We start from the raw sequence: 23,874 nt of genomic DNA, 5'->3' as shown, positions 1-23,874 counted from the left end.
TACTTTCACCACTTTTAGTCTTGAAATCTTTGGTTGTTTACTGCACTACTCACTCTTTTTAGCACATGGCCTCACATGTGAATCCTTAAACCTCTTGAAGCTAGGGGGCACTATTTTTATGTTAGGAAAAATAACGATCCCAAACTAAACAGCCTATTTCTCAGGACCAGATGCTAGAATATGCATACAAAATATTGTCTGTGAGTATAACAGAACTGATATTGCAGGTGAAACCCTAAGGAAAATCCAATCAGGAAGTGCCTCTTATTTTGAAACCCTTCTTTTCCTTTGCATGCCTATCCTCCATTTAAAGGGATATCAACCAGATTCTTTTCTATGGCTTCCCGAAGGTGTCAACAGTCTTTAGACATAGTTTCAAGCTTTTATTTTGAAAAATGAGCGTGAAAGATCACATTGCGTAACTCTCCAGTACCAAAACATTCAAGGACCATTTTCTCAAAAGTGGGGTTACAAGTTTATCAACTTTCAAAGCAGAATTACTTTCCCATTGTTCCTCAACTGCAGTGTATTATATAACATTTTCTAGCTCTGAGTCTCTACTTTTATCCAATGTAAAAAACACAATTTCAAATGTTGATACATAAGACTGAATCGAGGCGGTGAGTCACAGTTTCAGGAACTTTCTGACATCTCAATTAGAGAACGACTAATAATTATAGCTGTCTTTTGCATTATAGTAGGGGGAGTTACTCTGGTAGTTAAAACGCTGGCTCAGATAAACTACACTGACCAAAAATATAAATGCAAAGTGCAATAATTTCAAAGATTTAACTGAGTTACAGTTCATATTTAGAAATCAGTCATATCAGGCCGATATTTTGGGCCAATATTAGCATGTCCTTATGTATCAGCACAGATCATTTCCTCTTTATAGCGTGAACGCAGTTGCCTTGTATGAAACTCCACACCGACCAAATTTGTAGTTTTGGGGGCGGAGCTCATTACAAAAATTCCCAACATTCTTTGTAAGTGTTTGTTTTACATTTACATTTGTCATTCAGCAGATGCTCTTATCCAGAGTGACTGACAGTCAGTACATTCAACTAAGGTTAATAAACAATAACATATCACAGTCATAGCAAGAAAAAATATATATAACCGTAATGCAGAATGTTATTATAGTTGAAGTGGTCTGTTGGTTTATTGTGTATGTTGGACTACTTTCAACATCATTGTTGCCAGTTTTAAAGCTTTTGAAAAAGCAAGCAAACAAGATGGATGGATGCAATAATAATAAATATTTTGTTGCAATTTTGTTGGCTCCTCTTCCCTGTTAATGTCAAGAGGTGTGAACAATTATTGTGATATAATACTTACTGAATTGAGCATATATAGCAGTTGAAAGTTGACCATAGAATCAATACAAATGTTCAATGTCAGTAAATTACATTTTCAACATCTGGGAAATATGTATTTTTACTTTTCATTCAGCACCTAAAAATACATATTTTCAACATAATTTTGCTTACTGGGTTGTCTTTCCCTTGCCGACACAAACTGCCCAAGCTGGACTGCCTAGCTACATGGCACACGAGTGGAGACAGCGCACATTTTTATAAAAGAAAACAATAGGCTAGTTATATGAAAATGTTGATCAGCAGGCCTAACATGGTCCCAAATGAAAGGGAAACCAATTGAGAGAGAGAGAATATAAAAGGAGCCTTGGCCTAGGCCAGAGGGAGTTATTTTTCACTGAAGTGAAACAAAAGTTGGAGAAGAAAGAGTATAGTGAAAAGAAGCCGACAAGGGGAATGTCCTCGGGGACAAGTTTTAATATTGTAATGGACAAAGATGAGAAGAACGTTGGCGCTGCCAAATGGACTGTGTACAACTCGCTATTCAGGTTTGATGCAATTTTCGACATTTTATTTATTTATTTTCATATTTATTATTTATTATTAGTCATTATTATTATTATTATTGTAAATCATGTATTATTATTATTATTATTGTAGGCATTCTTAATAATCTAAACCAGTTTTGTAAATATTTTGTTGGCTAAATTAAGTTCTGTCTTTTTAATTTTGTGCTCCGTATTTAGTTTAAGGTTAAGTGTAGGACTGTTGTAAAATAAATAGCATTAGCCTATTGCTGTCATTTGTTGGGTAGGCGTACGGCAGGCAATCGCCTTTGTTGGTAATAGCTGCAATATAAACCTGTTCAAAACTTTTTTTTCTGTTGAGCCACTGGCCAAATTAAGTTCCAGCTGTAATGTTGTGTTTGCCGCAATATAATAAAACTACTGGTAGGCCTACTATGCTACTTGCACTCAAACCATGAAAAGGAGAAAACAAAGAGGAAAAGATACCACAATATAATAACCTGTTCACATTTTAAACAATGACTTGACTATCTTTTGATATTACCCTAATAATGTTAAGCAACTTTTGTGAAGGTTTGGTGTGGTATGGCTTAGCTACTGCAGGCCTATGAAGGCAGTATGCACCGGCACTCCAACTGACTCCAACAGTTGAACTCGGGGTAAGAAAGAATGTTTTAGGCCTACCAGCGTTACTTCTTTAATCAAACAATATAATGTTTATCTTTATCAAAAAATAATCTGATTGAAAATGAAATAAAAGCCTCCTTCTGTACACCTCTAATTGACAAGTACTGTTGTCACGATACCAACATTTTATAAACGATACCATACCAGGCCAAGTATCACAATACTGAGTAGTATCCCGATTCCACTGTGGAAAAAAATCTGTGGCCTAGCATCCTGTTCGCCCTGTCCCCCGGACAGTTGTTCCCATTTTCTAAATGTTCTCTAAAAATCCAGCCACTGAAATACACTTCTACTCAATACAACACATTGAATTTAACTTCAAACGGTTCAGTGTATAATAGAATGATGCATAGAATGGCTGATTTCCACACATTTGCAAAGGCCCACCTGTGATTTGGCTGGAGGAATGGAGGAATGAATATGCATGCATAATGATCTGCATGTCATTGTGTCAGTAAGGAGAAAACACTGCATGAAACCTTTACTCTTCAGACACACTCTCCCTCCCTTCCTCACACACTGTCTTCTTCACTCTCATAAACACACACACACCACTCGCTCCCACAAACACACACTGCTCCCAACTTTTAAAATGTTAGGCACCAAACAGAATTTAAGAGAGAAAGAAATAGATTTTTAATATGGTTTATATTAGGCCTATATGAATCCTGCCATTCCCCCTCTCTGACACTCAGAGCCTGCATGACAGTGAACTTGCAAAGTCTACTCAGACTGATCTGCGCTCTTAGTAACAAAGATGAAACGATATAATGTATCAACATTGCTGGCTTTGTACACTGCTCCAATGTAACAAAAGAACAAATCGAACAACAGAAGACTCATCTGGGTCTGCATCCACACTCGCCATCACTGCAAAATTATATATATTATTTAACTGATGGAGGAATAGATGCACATGAAAAGTGGATGGAGAGAAGCAGGTGAGTGAGGGCTGGTGGGGGATGCAGCTGGCTGAATACAGCTGCCACACCTGATATGCGCATGAAAGTGAAGTGAACATTATTGGACCTGCACATACAAGAGACTAGTGGCTGTTGCTTGAATTCAACTGAATTTATAAACCAAACTGACTTTACAAACATTTTATAACAGGCGCAAGCAAGTTCTTCAGATCGGGAAGGGATGAAACATTTGGTAGTATCATATGAAACAGTACTAAGGTATTCTAAAACGTTGGTATCATAAGTATCATGACGTTTTGGTACTGTGATATTACCGTGGTACCGGTATACCATGCAACACTACTGACAAGTATACAGAAATCCATGTTAATGTCGGGGACATGGTGCGGGCATATCTCTATCTTTCTCTCTAGAGCAAAGCCTAAGCTTGTCTCCCTTAAACCTTTTACTGCAGTGGGCTAAATCAAGGTCACACAGAGTGATTCTTGGTAGTCTTAAACAAATCTACATTGAAACAAAAATATACACCTCACACATATGGTTGTGAGCTTAAAAAAAAGAAGACCCCTGACCCATGTCAGATATAGAGTTGAAATGTATTCAATTTTGAGTTTGCATCCCAATAATACACTTTATATACATCACAAAAGACTGAAATATAACAAAACTGTTTGACATAGATACACTGGATTTTCGTTTTTATTTTATTTTTATCTTTATTAATTATGAAATTATGAGCAATATTAATAACATTCCACCCATGAGGCCAAAGAGGGCGCTTATGGTCAATGACTGCTGGAAAGGGCTACATGGGCTTGAAAATCTATGGCATGACTTGAAAATGGCTGTCTAGCAATGATCAACAAGCAACTTGACAGAGCTTGAAGAATTTAAAAAATTATAATGTGAAAATATTGTACAATCCAGGTGTTCAAAGGTCTTAGAGATTTACCCAGAAAGACACATAGCTGTAATCGATGTCCAAAGGTGATTCTAACATTAAGTAAATTAGACATGTCTGAATTGAATTTTCGATAAATTTGCTAAACATTTCTAAAAACACATTTTCATTTTATCATTATGGGGTATTGTGTGTAGATGGGTGAGAAATAAATATATTGAATCAATTTGGAAATCAGGCTTTAACACAATGAAATGTGCAATAAGAGGGGTATGAACACTTTCTAAAGGAACTATATCTTAAGATGAATGCACTAACTGTAAATTGCCCTGGATAAGAGTGTCTGTTAAATGACTAAAATGTCAAATGTATATTTACTGTCAAAAAAAACTTCAGCTGTAGAAATACAATAAAAGTTGTTTCCACTATTTTCACTGCAACTCAGTAACCGGTAACTTACTAAAATACTTGTACCATACGCATATCTAAAGAAGTATTTTATACGTTTAAATTCAATTGCAAGTGAGGCGTGCCAAGGTCATTTGCAGGACGGGCCAAAAAGTACCCAAGTGCGTTGCGATTCACAGTAATAGAAAATTAGGTTGCAAAGGGTCTGAAACTTTTCGAGAAATTTCTGGATATTTTAGATGGGAAGTTAAGCCCGGGAATTTGGGGAATTTAGCTTAAATTCATCAAAACAGTTAGCTTATAACAGTGAACCTTTTTTTGTGGGATACACACAAGGAAATTCTTGGTCTTGTGGCATATTTTGGTTAAACTATCCCCAATTCAATGGAATTGCAACCCTCTGCATGCACAGTGCACTCTTTCATCACATGTACAGCTGATTCTCAAGATCTTGCACACTAATGAGATGCTATTGACCCCACACTACTACGCTACCTGAGTCAAGGACTACATGCTTTCTGGGAAGTTTTTATTACAATATTGGGTGGGGTGAATATATTTTATATGACATATATGATTTTTTGTTAACAAGTAAATCGTAGCCTACAGCAAAGTGTGTTTAAATCATTTCTAACTTGTTAACAATTTCTGCTAGTTAGTTTTTGCTACCATGTGGGCTTTAGCTTGCTTGCTTGAGCCTGCTAACTGAGGAGTGTTAATTCACCTGTTTTCATACATATTTCATTTTAAAACAATTATCTTACAAAGGAGTTGTTTAATCTAACTGCTTAACTATTTATCTGTACATGGAATTGTATTTTGGGGTTTTTTACTCTTTTTTTTCTCATCTTTACTGGAAAATGCCACGGGCACTATCTGATATGTGGAGACATTTCACTGTAGCTAATGTAGAAGGAAAAGCTGTGTACATTTGCAAATACTGTGTCAAATCATATGTGAAGAATGCAACAAAGATGCAGAATCATCTGGCCAGGTGCATGAAGTTCCGTCAGTGCTCACAACAAGCAACCTCCGACAAAAGTCCCTCTACCTCTGTTCGAGGTGAAAATGATGAATCAGACACCTTATCGATAGCAACAGCTCATGGTCCTCCTGGAATCAGAAGGTTTTTTGTCTCAATGGAGGAACGTAGTCAGAGAAATGCTCCGGTTAGAACGTTATTGGATATATATGATGACAACATCCTGAAGATTGATTCTCTACTTAATTTGACCAGTTTATTCGACCTGGAATATAACTTTTTGAAGTTTTTGTCCGAGTTCGCCTGGACTGGCGCCAGCGTTTGGACATGTGAACTAAACGTGCCAGCAAAAGTAGCTAATTGCACACTAGTAATGGACATTATCGAACAAAACAACGATTTATTGCGGAACTAGGATTCCTGGCACTGAATTCTGATGAAAAATCATCAAAGGCAAGGGAATATTTATGATGTAATTTCGTATTTCTGTTGACTCCAACATGGCGGAGAAATGTTGTGTACCTCTGAGCTCTGTCTCAGATTATTGCATGGTATGCTTTTTCCGTAAAGTTTTTTAAAAATCTGACACAGCGTTTGCATTAAGAACAAGTGTATCTTTAATCAAATGTAAAACATGTATCTTTCATCAAAGTTTATGATGAGTATTTCTGTTATATGACGTGGCTCTCTGTAATTACTCCGGATATTTTGGAGGCATTTCTGAACATGTCGCCAATGTAAACCGAGATTTGTGGATATAAATATGCACACTATCGAACAAAACATAAATGTATTGTGTAACATGATGTCCTATGAGTGTCATCTGATGAAGATTATCAAAGGTTAGTGATTAATTTTATCTCTATTTCTGCTTTTGTGACTCTATCTTTGGCTGGGAAAAATGGCTGTGTGTTTTTTGGGATTTGGTGGTGATCTAACATAAATAAATATATGTTGTGTTTTCGCTGTAAAACATTTTTAAAAATCGGACACGATGGGTAGATTAACAAGATGTTTATCTTTCATTTGCTGTATTGAACTTGTTAATGTGTGAAAGTTAAATATTTCTCAAAAATATTTTTCAATATCCCGCGCTGCCTTTTCAGCGGAATGTTGGGGGGGTTCCGTTAGATTTTGAAAATATGCTTTACAGCGAAAGCAATCCAAGCGTTTGTATGAGTTTATCGATCACTAGACAAAACATTATGAACACCTATCATCAAAGTAGCTTAGTCACGAAAATCAGAAAAGCAATCAAATGAATCGCTTACCTTTGATGATCTTCTGATGTTTTCATTCACGAGACTCCCAGTTACACAATAAATGTTCCTTTTGTTCCATAAAGATTATTTTTATATCTAAAATACCTCCATTTGTTTGGCACGTTATGTTCAGAAATCCACAGGCTCGAGCGGTCACGACATCGCAGACGAAAATTCCAAATAGTATCCGTAATGTCCACAGAAACATGTCAAACGTTTTTTATAATCAATCCTCAGGTTGTTTTTAAAATATATAATCGATAATATATCAACCGGGACTATCGCTTTTTCAATAGGAGAGGGAGAGACAATGGCTGCCCCACTCTGTTGCGCATGCAAATCTCATCCGAACACCCAGCTATCCACTGACGCGATGTTATCTTTCTCGCTCATTTTTCAAAATAAAAAGACTGTTGACACCTTGAGCGATAGGAAAAGGAATCTGGTTGATATCCCTTTAAATGGAGCGAAGGCAGGCTATGGAACATGGAGCTTTCAGAGTAGAAGCCACTTCCGGGTTTGATTTTCCTCAGGTTTTCGCCTGCAATATCAGTTCTGTTATACTCACAGTCAATATTTTGACCGTTTTGGAAACTTTAGAGTGTTTTCTATCCTAATCTGACAATTATATGCATATTCTAGTTTCTGGGGCTGAGAAATAGGCAGTTTCAAATGGGTATGTTTTTTTCATCCAAAAAATCAAAATACTGCCCCCTACACTCAACAGGTTAATTAAAGTTTAAATTCACAACTCGATCAACCACCCGAGCCACAGCTTGTTCATCCCGCTATCGTCCAGAAGGCGAGGTCAATACAGGTGCATCAAAGTTGGGACCGAGAGACTAAAAAACAGCTTCTGTCTCAAGGCCGTCAGACTGATAAATAGCCATCACTAGCCGGCTTCCACCCAGTTACGCAACCCTGCACCTTAGAGGCTGCTGCCCTATATTCATAGACTTGGAATCACTGGCCACTTTAATAATGGAACATAGTCACATAGTCACTAATAATGTTTAAATAATGTTCACATACTGCTTTACTCATCTCATATGTATATACTGTATTCTATTTACTGTATTTTAGTCAATGCCACCGACATTGCTCAATCTAATATTTATATATTTCTTAATTCCATTATTTTACTTTTAGATTTATGTGAATTGTTAGATACTAAAGCCCTGTTGGAGCTAGGAACACAAGCTTTTCGCTACATCTGCTAAATATGTTTATGTGAACAATAACATTTTATTTGATGGCTTTGGAACATTTTACATGATAAAACATGTGTTTGGATCACATGTGACATTTGACTTTTGAAAACGTGTTTTTGGAACACATTACATTCGGCATTTCACATGTGAGATCATTGATTTTGATTTCAGGGTTTTCTGTATAGTTGTCTAATATTGATGTGGCATACTATTCTATTTCAATGTTACTCCTGAATCTCCTGAAACCGAAAGGTTGCTAGATCAAATCCCTGAGCTGACAAGGTAAAAATGTGTAGTTCTGCCCCTGAACAAGGCAGTTAACCCACTGTTCCTAGGCCGTCATTGAAAATAAGAATTTGTTCTTAACTGACTTGCCTCGTTAAATCAAAGTAAAATAAAAAAATCTTGAGTGTATTTTTTTACAAAGCTGAGATTTACTTTGAAGTCCAAAGTGTAAGAATACAGGTGAAATCAGTTATTAACAGAGACATGGTGATGTAGCAGGAAGATTGGAATGCAGTGAACCAAGGGGTTGTGAGTTCAAATCCCACACAAGGACACGTTGAATAGTAATTACTGTATAAATAAACACATAATATAGTCATGTATGTCAAATATGTAAGTTGAAAACACTGTGTTAAACGCACTGTGGTTCATGAAAACTATTTTTCTTGTGAAATCTAATTTGAACATTTTTATCAACATGTGAAAGGTTATGCGATCACATGTGAAACTTATTGTGAAATATCATCACATGTGAAGTGTTCCAAAAACACATGGTTTTACATGATTTCACATGCGAAATGTCAAATGTGAAGTGTCCCAAAAACACATGGTTTCACATGTGCAAAATGTGGAAATGTAATGTGTGATTTTCCACGTGTGAAATCATGTGGTTTTTCCATGTCTCTCTTCTCTCCCTCTTCTCTTCTCCACCAACCCTTCACATAACCCTCTCCTCTCACTCCTTTTGACACTAAGGGAACACACTATAATCAGTCATACACACACACACACACACACACACACAAACACACACACACACACACACACTAGACGAGTGCCTGCCAATCAGTCCCAAATGCTTTTGACATATCCTCAGTGCAGATATCCTCAGTGCTAAAACTAAGGGACCACTCATTCACGCACCCAGTTCCATCTTTTTCTCCATCTTCCCTTCCACTTCTCAGCCCAGCAACACACACACACTTCTGTAATTCAGTCCCCCCCCCCCCCCCCCCCCCCCCGTTGACTCACACACACACAGATAGATTAAAGGGTCTCCAAAGACAGCTCTTCAGACAAACACATTTACAAACTAATCCTATTAAACTGAGAAAAGGCTTTCTCTTCTCTTTCTCCCTCCATCCCTCTTTCTCTCTCCATCCGCTGACTGTCAATGCCAGTCAATATTAGTTTGAAAGGGCTTTCCCATCCTTCTCTCTATCCCTCTCTCTATCCATCAGTCAATACTCCTCCTTCCCTCTCTCTTTCTCTATCTCCCTTCATTCGCTAGCTGTCAGTCAATAGCCGATCTCGGCTCCACTCAAATTCTAATTCAAACCCAAACCAGCTTTACTGCCATCATTTCCGTTCAAGATACAGCCTGAAGTAGTTAATCATTGAAAAATTACAGGATGTCAGGTTTCATTTGGTCTGAAGTTTTAAGGATAACACACATTGTTTGTGGCCGCTCTATCATTTCTCTGTTCTATCCCTTTCTCTCCAACCTACTCTAACTCTGTTAATACTCACTTGTTTCCTTGTCTCTCTATCACACATCTCCCGCTCATACCCTCCTCTCTTGTCCCTTTTTTTTCTCCATCACTCTCTTTTTTTCTATCCATTGCTCCATCCTCCTCCCCACCCCCCGGTGTTCAGGCCATCGACTCACGGCTGTGTGTGTGTGTGTAAGGGTTTCCGTTATCCGGCTTTTGGCCAATAAAACAAATGAAATTCCGATAAATAAAACAGTAGATATATGTTTGGTGTTGTCGATGTTTGATGGTGTGAAACTTGGGGAATAGCTCTCAGATTATCCAGTGCTATCATGTGGAGGAGCAGTGTTCAGCTGTAGGCCTTGTATAGTCAGCTAACTAGTTTGCCAAAACTATCGGTTAGGACATCTACTTTGTGCATGACGCAAGTCATTTTTCCAACAATTGTTTACAGACAGATGATTTCACATATAATTCACTGTATCACAATTCCAGTAGGTCAGAAGTTTACATACACTAAGTTGACTGTGCCTTTAAACAGCTTGGAAAATTCCAGAAAATTATGTCATGGCTTTAGAAGCTTCTGACAGGCTAATTGACATAATTTGAGTCAATTGGAGGTGTACCTGTGGATGTATTTCAAGGCCAACCTTCAAACTCAGTGCCTCTTGACTCATCCAGCTGTAACGCACAGAATTCAATGGCTTGTATGTGAAGCAGTAATTGTTTAAAAACATATCCTGCCATGTTACTGATGCGTCATGAAACAGTCTTGTTTGATGAAGTAATTGTCTGTATAATTATTTTGGCCTTTTCCCCCAGCATTTTCCCAGCCATATCTGCGGCAGCAGGAAGAATTAAGTCCTCCACAATAGTATGGGGCTTGCCTGTCCTAACCACTGGGTAGCTCACCATATAAGATGCTTCTAGCCCCTTCTTATTAATGGTATCTGTTGCTTTTATGTCTTACTACTTGAAATACGTCTTAATTCTCGCTCAAAAAATTCATATGGCTTATTTTTCGAATTGGCATGTTTAGTTTCTAAATGTCTGCGCAAGAGAGGTTTCATCGAGTTGTGAGATAGTACTTTTGCACATATAACACACGGTGGCTGAGAAAAAGCACTACTCCCAATATAAGTGAACCTCAAATCAATGACCCAAACTGCTACAGACCTAATCAAAATATATTTTATACTTGAGATTCTTCAAAGTAGCCACCTTTTGCCTTGATAACAGCTTTTGCACTCTGGGCATTCTCTCAACCAGCTTCATGAGGAATGCTTTTCCAACAGTCTTGAAGGAGTGGCCACATACGCTGAGCACTTGTTGGCTGGTTTTCCTTCACTCTGCGGTTCAACTCATCTCAATTGGGTTGAGGTCGGGTGATTGTGGAGCCAGGTCATCTGATGCAGCACTCCTATCTATATATTCTGAATCAAAATTCACGATAAAAATAAAATAAAAATTATCGCCATGAACCCATAGACTACACGACATGCCATTTAGAATAGATTCCCTTGCATGATCCACTACGTAGGCCTTCTATTCCAATGCTGCTGCCGAGAGAGAAAATATTGTGATAAACCCCATAATACTGCAGTGGAAAATATCAAGGGACAGCCAATTCAGCTCCACGCAAATACGTTGAAATTACATAATCTACTCTAGATTTCTACATTCCAATCTGGACAAACACGACACTGAGTATCCCATGCATTCACCTCATTAACTGTGACATTAGAACACTCAATTCTGCACGAGTGAGCCGGTAAGCTGTAAAGCCATGGAGGTCTCCCTCTCTCTCCCATCCCCGAGCCTCCCTCCCGCCACCGGTGGCTGATATCGAAGCACAAGTCAGAGCCAGTGAGCTTTCACTCTCTCTCTGTTTGATGAATATGCTTGAATTTGCATAAAGGTCTATGCCTGCCCATCATGATAAAAATGACAGTTGTGATTTACATACGGGTGAATGAGCCCTGCAACAGAAATTGAATAGGTATCCATTTATAATTCTGCCTGGTGGGCTTGCTGAGGGAGAGAATGGATAGGTTTGGCGCTCTGTGTCTCTTTCTGTCATCCAACATAATCTAATCTCCATTCATATAGCGAACCTCACTAAAAACACACACCAAGGCAGGTAGAGCGTGGGTAAGATTTTCTTATTTGAAGTCCCATGTAAACAGGTGTTTTTACATTTTTGGAATAGCTCATAGCTGGCTGAGCGAGGGGACAAATAGAAGTGTTCTAGGGTTCTAGACATGGAATCCTCGGTGTCAGGTTCCTTCTGCTCCACATTTTTTTGCTAGCTCTAGCTGCCTAAGATGAGGTAAAAAAAATGTATATTGGATATTCGGTGGATACTCGGTTTTCTCCTGTCAAAAGCTATTGAACCAAGAATGCCATGACTATAAAACGTTTATTTTCTGAATGAGGGGTGGATGGAAAACAATCCACATCTTAAAAAAAAAAATATATATATATATATAGTGCCTTGCGAAAGTATTCGGCCCCCTTGAACTTTGCGACCTTTTGCCACATTTCAGGCTTCAAACATAAAGATATAAAACTGTATTTTTTTGTGAAGAATCAACAACAAGTGGGACACAATCATGAAGTGGAACGACATTTATTGGATATTTCAAACTTTTTTAACAAATCAAAAACTGAAAAATTGGGCGTGCAAAATTATTCAGCCCCATTAAGTTAATACTTTGTAGCGCCACCTTTTGCTGCGATTACAGCTGTAAGTCGCTTGGGGTATGTCTCTATCAGTTTTGCACATCGAGAGACTGAACATTTTTCCCATTCCTCCTTGCAAAACAGCTTGAGCTCAGTGAGGTTGGATGGAGAGCATTTGTGAACAGCAGTTTTCAGTTCTTTCCACAGATTCTCGATTGGATTCAGGTCTGGACTTTGACGTGGCCATTCTAACACCTGGATATGTTTATTTTTTAACCATTCCATTGTAGATTTTGCTTTATGTTTTGGATCATTGTCTTGTTGGAAGACAAATCTCCGTCCCAGTCTCAGGTCTTTTGCAGACTCCATCAGGTTTTCTTCCAGAATGGTCCTGTATTTGGCTCCATCCATCTTCCCATCAATTTTAACTATCTTCCCTGTCCCTGCTGAAGAAAAGCAGGCCCAAACCATGATGCTGCCACCATCATGTTTGACAGTGGGGATGGTGTGTTCAGCTGTGTTGCTTTTACGCCAAACATAACGTTTTGCATTGTTGCCAAAAAGTTCAATTTTGGTTTCATCTGACCAGAGCACCTTCTTCCACATGTTTGGTGTGTCTCCCAGGTGGCTTGTGGCAAACTTTAAACAACACTTTTTATGGATATCTTTAAGAAATGGCTTTCTTCTTGCCACTCTTCCATAAAGGCCAGATTTGTGCAATATACGACTGATTGTTGTCCTATGGACAGAGTCTCCCATCTCAGTTGTAGATCTCTGCAGTTCATCCAGAGTGATCATGGGCCTCTTGGCTGGATCTCTGATCAGTCTTCTCCTTGTATGAGCTGAAAGTTTAGAGGGACGGCCAGGTCTTGGTAGATTTGCAGTGGTCTGATACTCCTTCCATTTCAATATTATCGCTTGCACAGTGCTCCTTGGGATGTTTAAAGCTTGGGAAATATTTTTGTATCCAAATCCGGCTTTAAACTTCTTCACAACAGTATCTCGGACCTGCCCGGTGTGTTCCTTGTTCTTCATGATGCTCTCTGCGCTTTTAACGGACCTCTGAGACTATCACAGTGCAGGTGCATTTATACGAAGACTTGATTATACACAGGTGGATTGTATTTATCATCATTAGTCATTTAGGTCAACATTGGATCATTCAGAGATCCTCACTGAACTTCTGGAGAGAGTTTGCTGCACTGAAAGTAAAGGGGCTGAATAATTTTGCACGCCCAATTTTTCAGTTTTTGATTTGTTAAAAAAGTTTGAAATATCCAATAAATGTCGTTCCACTTCATGATTGTGTCCCACTTGTTGTTGATTCTTCACAAAAAAATACAGTTTTATATCTTTATGTTTGAAGCCTGAAATGTGGCAAAAGGTCGCAAAGTTCAAGGGGGCCGAATACTTTCGCAAGGCACTGTATATAACAATATATATATATATAAAGCAAATTCAATCTTTGATAGCTCTCAAACAAAGTCTGCCATGACTATGAAAGTGATGTATTCTGAATCTGGGAAGGATGGTGAAAAATCCACTCCTTTTTTTTTGGGGGGGGGGGGGTGGGCCTAATTCTTTACAGATTTTTAAAATTACATTTCTTTCTTCTGGTTTCAGTCTTCAATAGCTATTAAACAGAGCATACCATGACTTATATTATATTCTGAATAGGGGGAGGATCGAGAAAAATACATGCATTGTTTTGGTAGGATTTATTTAAAACATATTCTGGATTTGAATCTTCAATAGCTCTTTAACAAAACGTGCCATAATTATGAAAATGATATATTCTGAATCTGGGGAGGATGGAGAAAACTCCATGCCTTTAAAATTCACAAGTATACATATGTTCTTCTGGATTTCAATCTTTAATACCTGTTAAACAAAGTGTGCCATGACTATGAAAATAATATATTCTGAATCAAAAATCCAAGCTTTAAAAAAAAAAAAAAAATCACGACATGCCTTTTAGAATAGATTCCCCTGCATGATCCACTATGTATGATTTCTATTTTGTGGAGGCTGTGCGTTTTTTTCTGGGTAAGTCTCTAATAGCTTTGCACACCTGGATTGAACAAAATTTGCACATGATTCTTTTTTAAGTTCTTCAAGCTCTATCAAGTTGATTGTTAATCATTGCTAGACAGCAATTTTCAAGTCTTGCCATAGATTTTCAAGACGATTTCAGTCAAAACAGTAACTAGGCCGCTCAGGAATATTCAATATCGTCTTGGTAAGCAACTCCAGTAAATATTTTGCCTTGTTTTTAAGGTCCTGCTGAAAGGTGAAATTGTCTCAGAGTGTCTGTTGGAAAGCAGACTGAACCAGGTTTTTCTCTAGGATTTTACCTTTACTGAGCTCTATTTCTTTTCTTTTTATGAACAAAAAAAACCTAGTCCTTGCCGATGACAAGCATACCATAACATGATACAGCCACCACCATGCTTGAAAATATAATCACCCAGTGATGTATTTTGTTGGATTTGCCCCAAACATAGCACTTTGTATTCAGGACAAAAGTTAATTGCTTTGCAACATTTATTGCCGTTTTAATGTAGTGCCTTATTGCAAACAGGATGCATGTTTTGGAATATTTTTATTCTGTACAGGCTTCCTTCTTCTCACTCTGTCATTTCGGTTAGTATTGTGGGGTAACTACAATTTTGTTGATCCATCCTCAGTTTTCTCCTATCACCGCCATTAAACTCTGTAACTGTTTTAAAGTCGCCATTGGCCTCATGGTGAAATTCCTGAGAGGTTTCCTTCCTCTCCAGCAACTGAGTTAGGAAGGACGCCTGTATCTTTGTAGTGACTGGGTGTATTGATACACCATCCAAAGTGTCATCAAATGGATAATAAATGTTTTTGTTTTTTTTACCCATCTACCAACAGGTGCCCTTCTTTGTGAGGCATTGGAAAACCTCCCTGGTCTTTGTGGTTAAATCTGTGTTTGAAATTCACTGCTCGATTTAGAGATAATTTTATGTGTGCAGTACAGACATGAGGTAGTCATTAAAAAATTGTCACACCCTGGTCGAAGTATTTTGTGTTTATCTTTATTTATTTGGTCAGGCCAGGGTGTGGCATGGGTTTTTGTAGGTGGTATGTATGGGGATTGTAGCTAGTGGGGTGTTCTAGCTAAGTCTATGGCTGTCTGAAGTGGTTCTCAATCAGAGGCAGGTGTTTATCGTTGTCTCTGATTGGGAACCATATTTAGGCAGCCATATTCTTTGAGTTTGTCGTGGGTGATTGTCCTTAGTGTCATTGTTCTGTGTTAGGATACACAAGTATAGGCTGTTTCGGTTTTCGTTAAGTTTATTGTTTTGGTAGTGTTTGTGTTTAGTGTGTTTCTTCATTAAACATGGATTGCAATAGACACGCCGCATTTTGGTCCGACTCTCCTTCACACCTAGAAAACCGTGACAGAATCACCCACCACAAAAGGACCAAGCAGCGTGTCAACAGGCAGGAGCAGCGCGAGGAGATGCGCAATAAGGATTTCTGGACATGGGAGGAAATCCTCGACGGGAGAGGACCCTGGGCTAAACCAGGGGAGTGTAGCCGCCCAAAGGTGCAGCGGGAGAAGAAACAACAGGAGCAGCCCAAAGAGGAGTATACGACTTGGGAGGAGATCGACAGGTGGGCGGCCGACCCAGGGAGAGTGCCGGAGCCCGCCTGGGATTCGATGGAGCAGTGCGCGGAAGGATATAGGAGAATGGAGTTTGCGAAGCAAGCAAGGCGGCGCGGACGGAGGCCCCATAGTCAGCCCCAAAAATTTCTTGGGGGGGGGCTCAGGGAGAGTGTGGCAGAGTCAGGAGCCAGACCTGAGCCAACTCTCCCTGTTTATCGTGAGGAGCCAAGGAGACCAGAACCAGAGCCGGTGTTGGAGGTGAGTGAAACAGAGACTGTGAAGGAGTTAATGGGGAAATTGGAGGAGAGAGAAATGAGGGAGTTGCTGTGTTGGTGCATTTTGCATAGAATTCGCCTGACGGAACGTGTCAGGGATTTGATGGCACCTGGGTTAGCGCTCCATACTCGTCCTGAGGTCCGTTTTAGTCGGCTGGTGAAGTTAGTTCCAGTCTCACGCATCAGGCCTCCTGTGCCCATCCCTAGCCTTGCACGTCCTGTGTCAGCACTACGCATCAGGCCTACAGTGCGCCTCGCCTGTTCAGCGCAGCCAGAGCCTCTCTCATCTCATGCGCTATCGGAGTCTTCCGCCTGTTCAGCGCAGCTAGAGCCTCTCTTCTCTCCTGCGTTATCGGAGTCTCCTGCCTGTTCAGCGCAGCCAGAGCTTTTCTCCTCTCCTGCGCTGCCGGAGTCTCCCGCCTGTTCAGCGCAGCCAGAGCCTCTCTTCTCTACTGCGCTATCGGAGTCTCCCGACTGTTCAGCGCGGTCAGAGCCTTTCTGCTCTCCTGCGCTGCCGGAATCTCCCGCCTGTTCAGCGCAGCCGGAGCCTCTCTCCTCTCCTGCGCTGTCGGAGTCTCCCGCCTGTTCAGCGCAGCCAGAACTGCCAGTCTGCATGAAGCAGCCCGAGCTGCCAGTCTGCAAGGCGCTGCCAGTCTGCAAGGAGCTGCCAGTCTGCAAGGAGCTGCCAGCCTGCAATGAGCTGTCAGTCTGCATGGAGCAGCCCGAGCTGTCCGTCTGCATGAAGCAGCCCGAGCTGTCAGTCTGCATGAAGCAGCCCGAGCTGTCAGTTTGCAAGGAGCAGCCAGAACTGTCAGTCTACATGAAGCAGCCAGAGCTGCCAGTCTGCAAGGAGCTGCCAGTCTGCAAGGAGCTGCCAGTCTGCAAGGAGCTGCCAGTCTGCAAGGAGCCGCCAGAGCTGCCTGTCTGCAGGATGCCGCTCAAGCTGCCAGTCTGCAAGGAGCTGCCAGTCTGCAAGGAGCTGCCAGTCTGCAAGGAGCTGTCAGTCTGCATGGAGCAGCCTGAGCTGTCAGTCTGCATGGAGCAGCCTGAGCTGTCCGTCTGCATGAAGCAGCCCGAGCTGTCAGTTTGCAAGGAGCAGCCAGAGCTGTCAGTCTACATGAAGCAGCCAGAGCTGCCAGCCTGCAAGGAGCTGTCAGTCTGCATGGAGCTGCCAGTCTGCAAGGAGCCGCCAGAGCTGCCTGTCTGCAGGATGCCGCTAAAGCTGCCAGTCTGCAAGGAGCCGCCAGAGCTGCCAGTCTGCAAGGAGCCGCCAGAGCTGTCAGTTAGCATGGAGCAGCCAGGGCCGCCAGTCAGTATGGAGCAGCCAGAGCCGCCAGTCAGCATGGAGCTGCCAGTCAGCATGGAGCAGCCGGAGCTGCCAGTCAGCATGGAGCAGCCAGAGCTGCCAGTCAGCATGGAGCAGCCAGAGCTGCCAGTCAGCATGGAGCAGCCAGTCATCATGGAGCAGCCAGTCAGCATGGAGCAGCCAGAGCTGCCAGTCGACCAGACTCTCCCAGATCTGCCAGTCGACCAGACTCTCCCAGATCTGCCAGTCGACCAGACTCTCCCAGATCTGCCAGTCGACCAGACTCTCCCAGATCTGCCAGTCGACCAGACTCTCCCAGATCTGCCAGTCGACCAGACTCTCCCAGATCTGCCAGTCGACCAGACTCTCCCAGATCCGCCAGTCGACCAGACTCTCCCAGATCCGCCAGTCGACCAGACTCTCCCAGATCCGCCAGTCGACCAGACTCTCCCAGATCCGCCAGTCGACCAGACTCTCCCAGATCCGCCAGTCGACCAGACTCTCCCAGATCCGCCAGTCGACCAGACTCTCCCAGATCCGCCAGTCGACCAGACTCTCCCAGATCCGCCAGTCGACCAGAATCTTCCAGATCCGCCAGTCGACCAGACTCTTCCAGATCCGCCAGTCGACCAGACTCTTCCAGATCCGCCAGTCGACCAGACTCTTCCAGATCCGCCAGTCGACCAGACTCTTCCAGATCCGCCAGTCGACCAGACTCATCCAGATCTGCCAGTCAGCCAGGATCTGCCAGCCAGCCAGGATCTGGTAGATTCATCAACCTGCCTGAGCTTCCCCTCAGTCCCGAGCTGCCTCAGTCCCGAGCTGCCCCTCAGTCCCGAGCTGCTCCTCAGTCCAGTGGGGTTCTGGGTGAGGACTACTAGGCCATGGTCGGCGGCGAGGGTGGACTATCCAGGGACGCGAGGAGAGGGGACTAAGACATTGATTGAGTGGGGTCCACATCCCGCGCCGGAGCCGCCACCATGGACAGACGCCCACCCGGACCCTCCCTATTGTTTTGAGGTGCGTTCGGGAGTCCGCACCTTAGGGGGGGGGTTCTGTCACACCCTGGTCGAAGTATTTTGTGTTTATCTTTATTTATTTGGTCAGGCCAGGGTGTGGCATGGGTTTTTGTAGGTGGTATGTATGGGGATTGTAGCTAGTGGGGTGTTCTAGCTAAGTCTATGGCTGTCTGAAGTGGTTCTCAATCAGAGGCAGGTGTTTATCGTTGTCTCTGATTGGGAACCATATTTAGGCAGCCATATTCTTTGAGTTTGTCGTGGGTGATTGTCCTTAGTGTCATTGTTCTGTGTTAGGATACACAAGTATAGGCTGTTTCGGTTTTCGTTAAGTTTATTGTTTTGGTAGTGTTTGTGTTTAGTGTGTTTCTTCATTAAACATGGATTGCAATAGACACGCCGCATTTTGGTCCGACTCTCCTTCACACCTAGAAAACCGTGACAAAAATCATGTTAAACACTATTATTGCACACAGAGTGAGTAGATGCAACTTATTATGTGACTTGTTAAGCAACTTTTTACTGCTGAACTTATTTAGGCTTGGCATATGAAAGGGGTTGAATACCTATTGACGCAAGACATTTCATTTTTTTCATTTTTAATTACACTGAACAGAAATCTAAATGCCAACATCCAACAATTTCAAAGATTTTGCTGAGATACAGTTCATATAAGGAAATCAGTCAATTGAAATACATTAATTAGACCCTAATCTATGGATTTCACATGACTGGGCAGGAGCACACAGCCATGGGTGGGCATGGGTGGGCATAGGCCCACCCACTTGAAAGCCAGGCTCAGCCAATCAGAATGAGTTTTTCTCCACAAAAGGGCTTTATTACAGACAGAAATACTCCTCAGTTTCATTCAGCTGTCCAGGTGGCTGGTCCCAGACAATCCCGCAGGTGAAGAAGCCACATGTGGAAGTCCTGGCTGGCGTGATTACACGTGGTCTGCAGTTATTAGGCCATTTGGACGTACTGCCAAATTCTCTAAAACGACATTGAAGTGCGGCTTATGGTAGAGAAATTAACATTAAATTCTCTGGCAACAGCTTTGGTGGACATTCCTGCAATCAGCATGTCAATTGCACGCTCCCTCAAAACCTGAGACATCTGTAGCATTGTGTTGCATTACAAATCTGCACATTTTAGAGTGGCATTTTATTGTCCCCAGCACAAGGTGCACCAGTGTAATGATCATGCTATTTAACCAGATCCTGATATGTCAAACATTCCAGGTGGATGGATTATCTTGACAAAGGATAACTGTTCACTATAAGAGATGAAAACAAATGTGTGCACATTTTAGAGAAATATGTTTTCTGTGCATATAGAACATTTCTGGGATCTTTTATTTCAGCTCATGAAACATATGACAAGCACTTCACATGTTGCATTTATTGTTTTATTCTGTGTAATTTGTAAAATATATATACAGTACCAGTCAAAGTTTGGACAACACTACTCATTCAAGAGTTTCTTTATTTAAACTATTCTCTACATTGTAGAATAATAGTGAAGACTTCAAAACTATCAAATAACACATATGGAATCATGTAGTAACCCCTAAAAAAATTCAACAAATTTAAATATATTTTATACTTGAGATTCTTCAAAGTAGCCACCCTTTGCCTTGATGACAGCTGTTAAAAGTTCATTTGTTGAATTTCTTTGCTTCTTAATGCGATTGAGCCAATCAGTTGTGTTGTAACAAGGTAGGGGTGGTATACAGAAGATAGCCCTATTTGGAAAAAAAACAAGTTCATATTATGGCAAGAACAGCTCAAATAAGCAAAGAGAAATGACAGTTAGGGTTGCAAAGGGTTGGAAAATTTCCGGGAAATTTTCCATGAGAAGTTAAGCCCGGGAATTTGGGGAATTTTGCTTAAATTCAGCAAATAAGTTAGCTTAAAACAGTGAACCTTTTTTGTGGGATACACATAAGGCAATTCTAGGTCTTGTGGCATATTTTGGTTAAACTACCCCTCATTCCATAGAATTGCAACCCTCTTCATGCACAGTGCATTCTTCCATCACATATACAGTGGGGCAAAAAAGTATTTAGTCAGCCACCAATTGTACAAGTTCTCCTACTTAAAAAGATGAGAGAGGCCTGTAATTTTCATAATAGGTACACTTCAACTATGACAGACAAAATGAGAAGAAAAAAAACAAGAAAATCACATTGTAGGATTTTTTATGAATTTATTGGCAAATTATGATTGTGTGTTGGAAGACCAACCCATGTCGTAAACTCCGGCATAAAGAGAGTCATTTGCTATTGAAGTTTTATTCCGGAAGGAGCTACGCATTTTACGCACAGCGTTGTTTTGGTAAACGCACAGATTCAGCTGTTTATATATCAATCAGTGTGGCGACTAAGTCAGGGAAAGCTAAATCTAAGTCTAGATATACAGATGTACACACAATTTTAGAAGAAATTGATCGGAAAAGTGAGACCGAGATTGTTGCAGGACGATTAATTTAGCGATTCCCAAGTGGAGGAATATTTTTTTGAACGGAGAGGACACCGTTGTAGCCACTGTGTATAATCTGTAACGGTGCCTGCAGAAGAGGAACAATGTCACCGTTTTGGACTGGTAAATTGTCACGTTCTGGTGGAAATGTGGAAATGTGTCCTTTGGTCTGATGAGTCCAAATTTGAGATTTTTAGGTAGGTGAACAGATGATCTTCGCATGTGTAGTTCCCACCATGAAGCATGGGGGAGTAGGTGTGATGGTTTGGGGGTGCTTTGCTGGTGACACTGTTTGTGATTTATTTAGAATTCAAGGCACACTTGACCAGCATGGCTATCATGGTAATCTGCAGTGACATGCCATCCCATCTGGTTTGTGCTTAGTATGACTATCATTTGTTTTTCAACAGGACAATGACCCAACACACCTCCAGGCTATGTAAGGGCTATTTGACCAAGAAGGAGAGTGATGGAGTGCTGCATCAGATCACCTGGCGCTCCACAATCACGCAACCTCAACCTAATTGAGATGGTTTGGGATGAGGTGGACCACAGAGTGAAAGAAAAGCAGCCAACAAGTGCTCAGCATATGTGGGAACTCTGACTGTTGGAAAAGCCTGTTGGAAGACTGTTGGAAAAGCATTCCAGGTGAAGCTGGAGAGAATGCCAAGAGTGTGCAAAGCTGTCTTCAAGGCAAAGGGTGGCTACTTTTAAGAATCTAAAATATATTTTGATTTGTTAAATACTTCTTCGGTTACTACATGATTCCATATGTTCTTTCATAGTTGTGAAATCTTCACTATTATTCTACAATGTAGAAAATAGTTTTAAAAATTTAAGAAAACCCCTTGAATGAGTAGGTGCAGCCAAACGTTTGACTGGTACTTTATATATAATTCCACTGACTTTAATTCCATTCCACTTTTTCCACTTTGATTATGGGGTATTGTGTGTAGGCCAGTGACAAGAAAATCTCTATTCAACCCAATTTAAATTCAAGCTGTAATGCAAAACAAATGTGGAAAAGCACTGTCAATTCTGAATCGGGGGAGGATGAAGATAAGTCCATGTCCTTTTTTCTGTAGAATTTGTATTTGGGGGGGAGGGAATTCAATATTTCTTAAACAACAAAGCATAGGATGATCAGGATTCTTCCGATTATATCATTTCCATAGTCATAGCAAGCGTTGTTGAAAATTAAAACAGATTTGGGATTTCAAAGGTGTGGCTTGTTCTCCATCCACCCCTTCTTCAGATTATACATATGTGCATAGTCATGGCATGCTTGGTTCAATAGCGTTTGACAAGATAAAACCGAATAACCACCGAATATCCAATATAAAACACATTTTACCACGGTGCTGCCTCCATCACGTCTCGGGGTGGCTGACTAGACATCGAAATGCTGAGATTTGGATAGCTAGACCTGCATAAATACCCATCATATCGGTGTAATAACAAACCCATAAATGCGTAATAACACAATTTTCACTAGCTATGGTTTCATATAAAGCATATCAAAGTCAAAACAGCCTGTAGGTGCTTGTGTTGCCAGATGAGATTCAAGGCTGAGGGAAAAGACAGGTGCATTCAATCACAGGGATGCAACACCCTCACACAGAAACAGATGCTGCTCGTGCCGCTGGATCTTGAGTTACACACACCGAAGGAATTGACAGAAAAAGTCATCGAGTTACCCGGTAAAGATGACAACGGGAGTAACATTAAGTTACCACATAAACGAATAAACTGACCGAGAGGCAAGATAGCTCAAATCATTGCCCGGTAACGTTAGCTAGCGAAGAAAAACTACCAGCTATCCTGGCTAAACTCGCCAACGAAGAAGCATCGCTACGAAATACATTTCCTTGGATACACCAGCGATGTTTGAATATAAATAGTTTGCCTTACCTCTCTGCCATTTTTCCGGTCGCTCCCAATTAAATTCCGTTAGTAATAATCCCCACAACGTTACCCATGTTGCCGAAATCGCTGTCGCCGCAGTCAGCGAACTGGTCGCACTCTCCTGGATAGAATATCATGCACGCACTCTCTCCTACAACGAATTGCTTGCATCCCGGCTTCTCCGTCACTGACCTGACGTCACGCAGTTTCAACATAGAGCGCACGAACTGCATTTCCATAGCAGCACAGTAACGCCATGATCCCGAGCATAGAAATTCATATTAGAATGCACCAACAACAAACCCCAACAACATCTGTGCCATAAAGGTCGAGACCTCTTGTCAGCTATAGTGTTCAAGTAAAACCCCTCCCAACAAAATACAAAATTCATTAATTTAACTTTCATCCATAGGCCGACTACTGCAAGTAGCCTAGTGGTTAAAGCGTTTGGGCTTAACCATAAAGGTTGCTAGATCGAATCCCCGAGCTGACAAGGTAAAAATCAACACAAGACAGTTAACCCACTGTTCGTAGGCCGTCATTGTGAATATTTGTTCTTGACTGACTTCCCGAGTTAAATAAAGAAAAATGGCTGACTATTAGGTCGACTTTCCCACTGAAGACCACGTTCACAATTT

General features: G+C 41.2%; 1 protein-coding gene across 2 annotated transcripts in view; it reads right to left on the bottom strand.

Annotated features, from left to right (window-relative positions):
- Window positions 1-23,449, bottom strand: part of LOC110521747 (rho GTPase-activating protein 39) — a 148,593-nt gene extending 125,144 nt beyond the window's left edge. Inside the window, exon 1 of one of the 2 annotated variants that reach the window (XM_021599581.2) lies at window positions 23,243-23,449. In XM_021599581.2, the coding sequence (XP_021455256.1) occupies window positions 23,243-23,253 (11 nt within the window). In that variant the 5' untranslated portion in view covers window positions 23,254-23,449. The remainder of the gene's footprint in view (window positions 1-23,242) is intronic. The other variant, XM_021599582.2, reaches the window with a different exon arrangement.
- Between the last annotated feature and the right edge of the window lie 425 nt (window positions 23,450-23,874).

This window comes from Oncorhynchus mykiss, chromosome 30, assembly GCF_013265735.2.
Source record: "Oncorhynchus mykiss isolate Arlee chromosome 30, USDA_OmykA_1.1, whole genome shotgun sequence".
In the NCBI taxonomy this organism is placed as follows: Eukaryota; Metazoa; Chordata; class Actinopteri; order Salmoniformes; family Salmonidae; genus Oncorhynchus; species Oncorhynchus mykiss.
The sequence above is the reverse complement of the archived record's forward strand: the minus strand, read 5'-3'. Positions and strand labels throughout refer to the sequence as shown.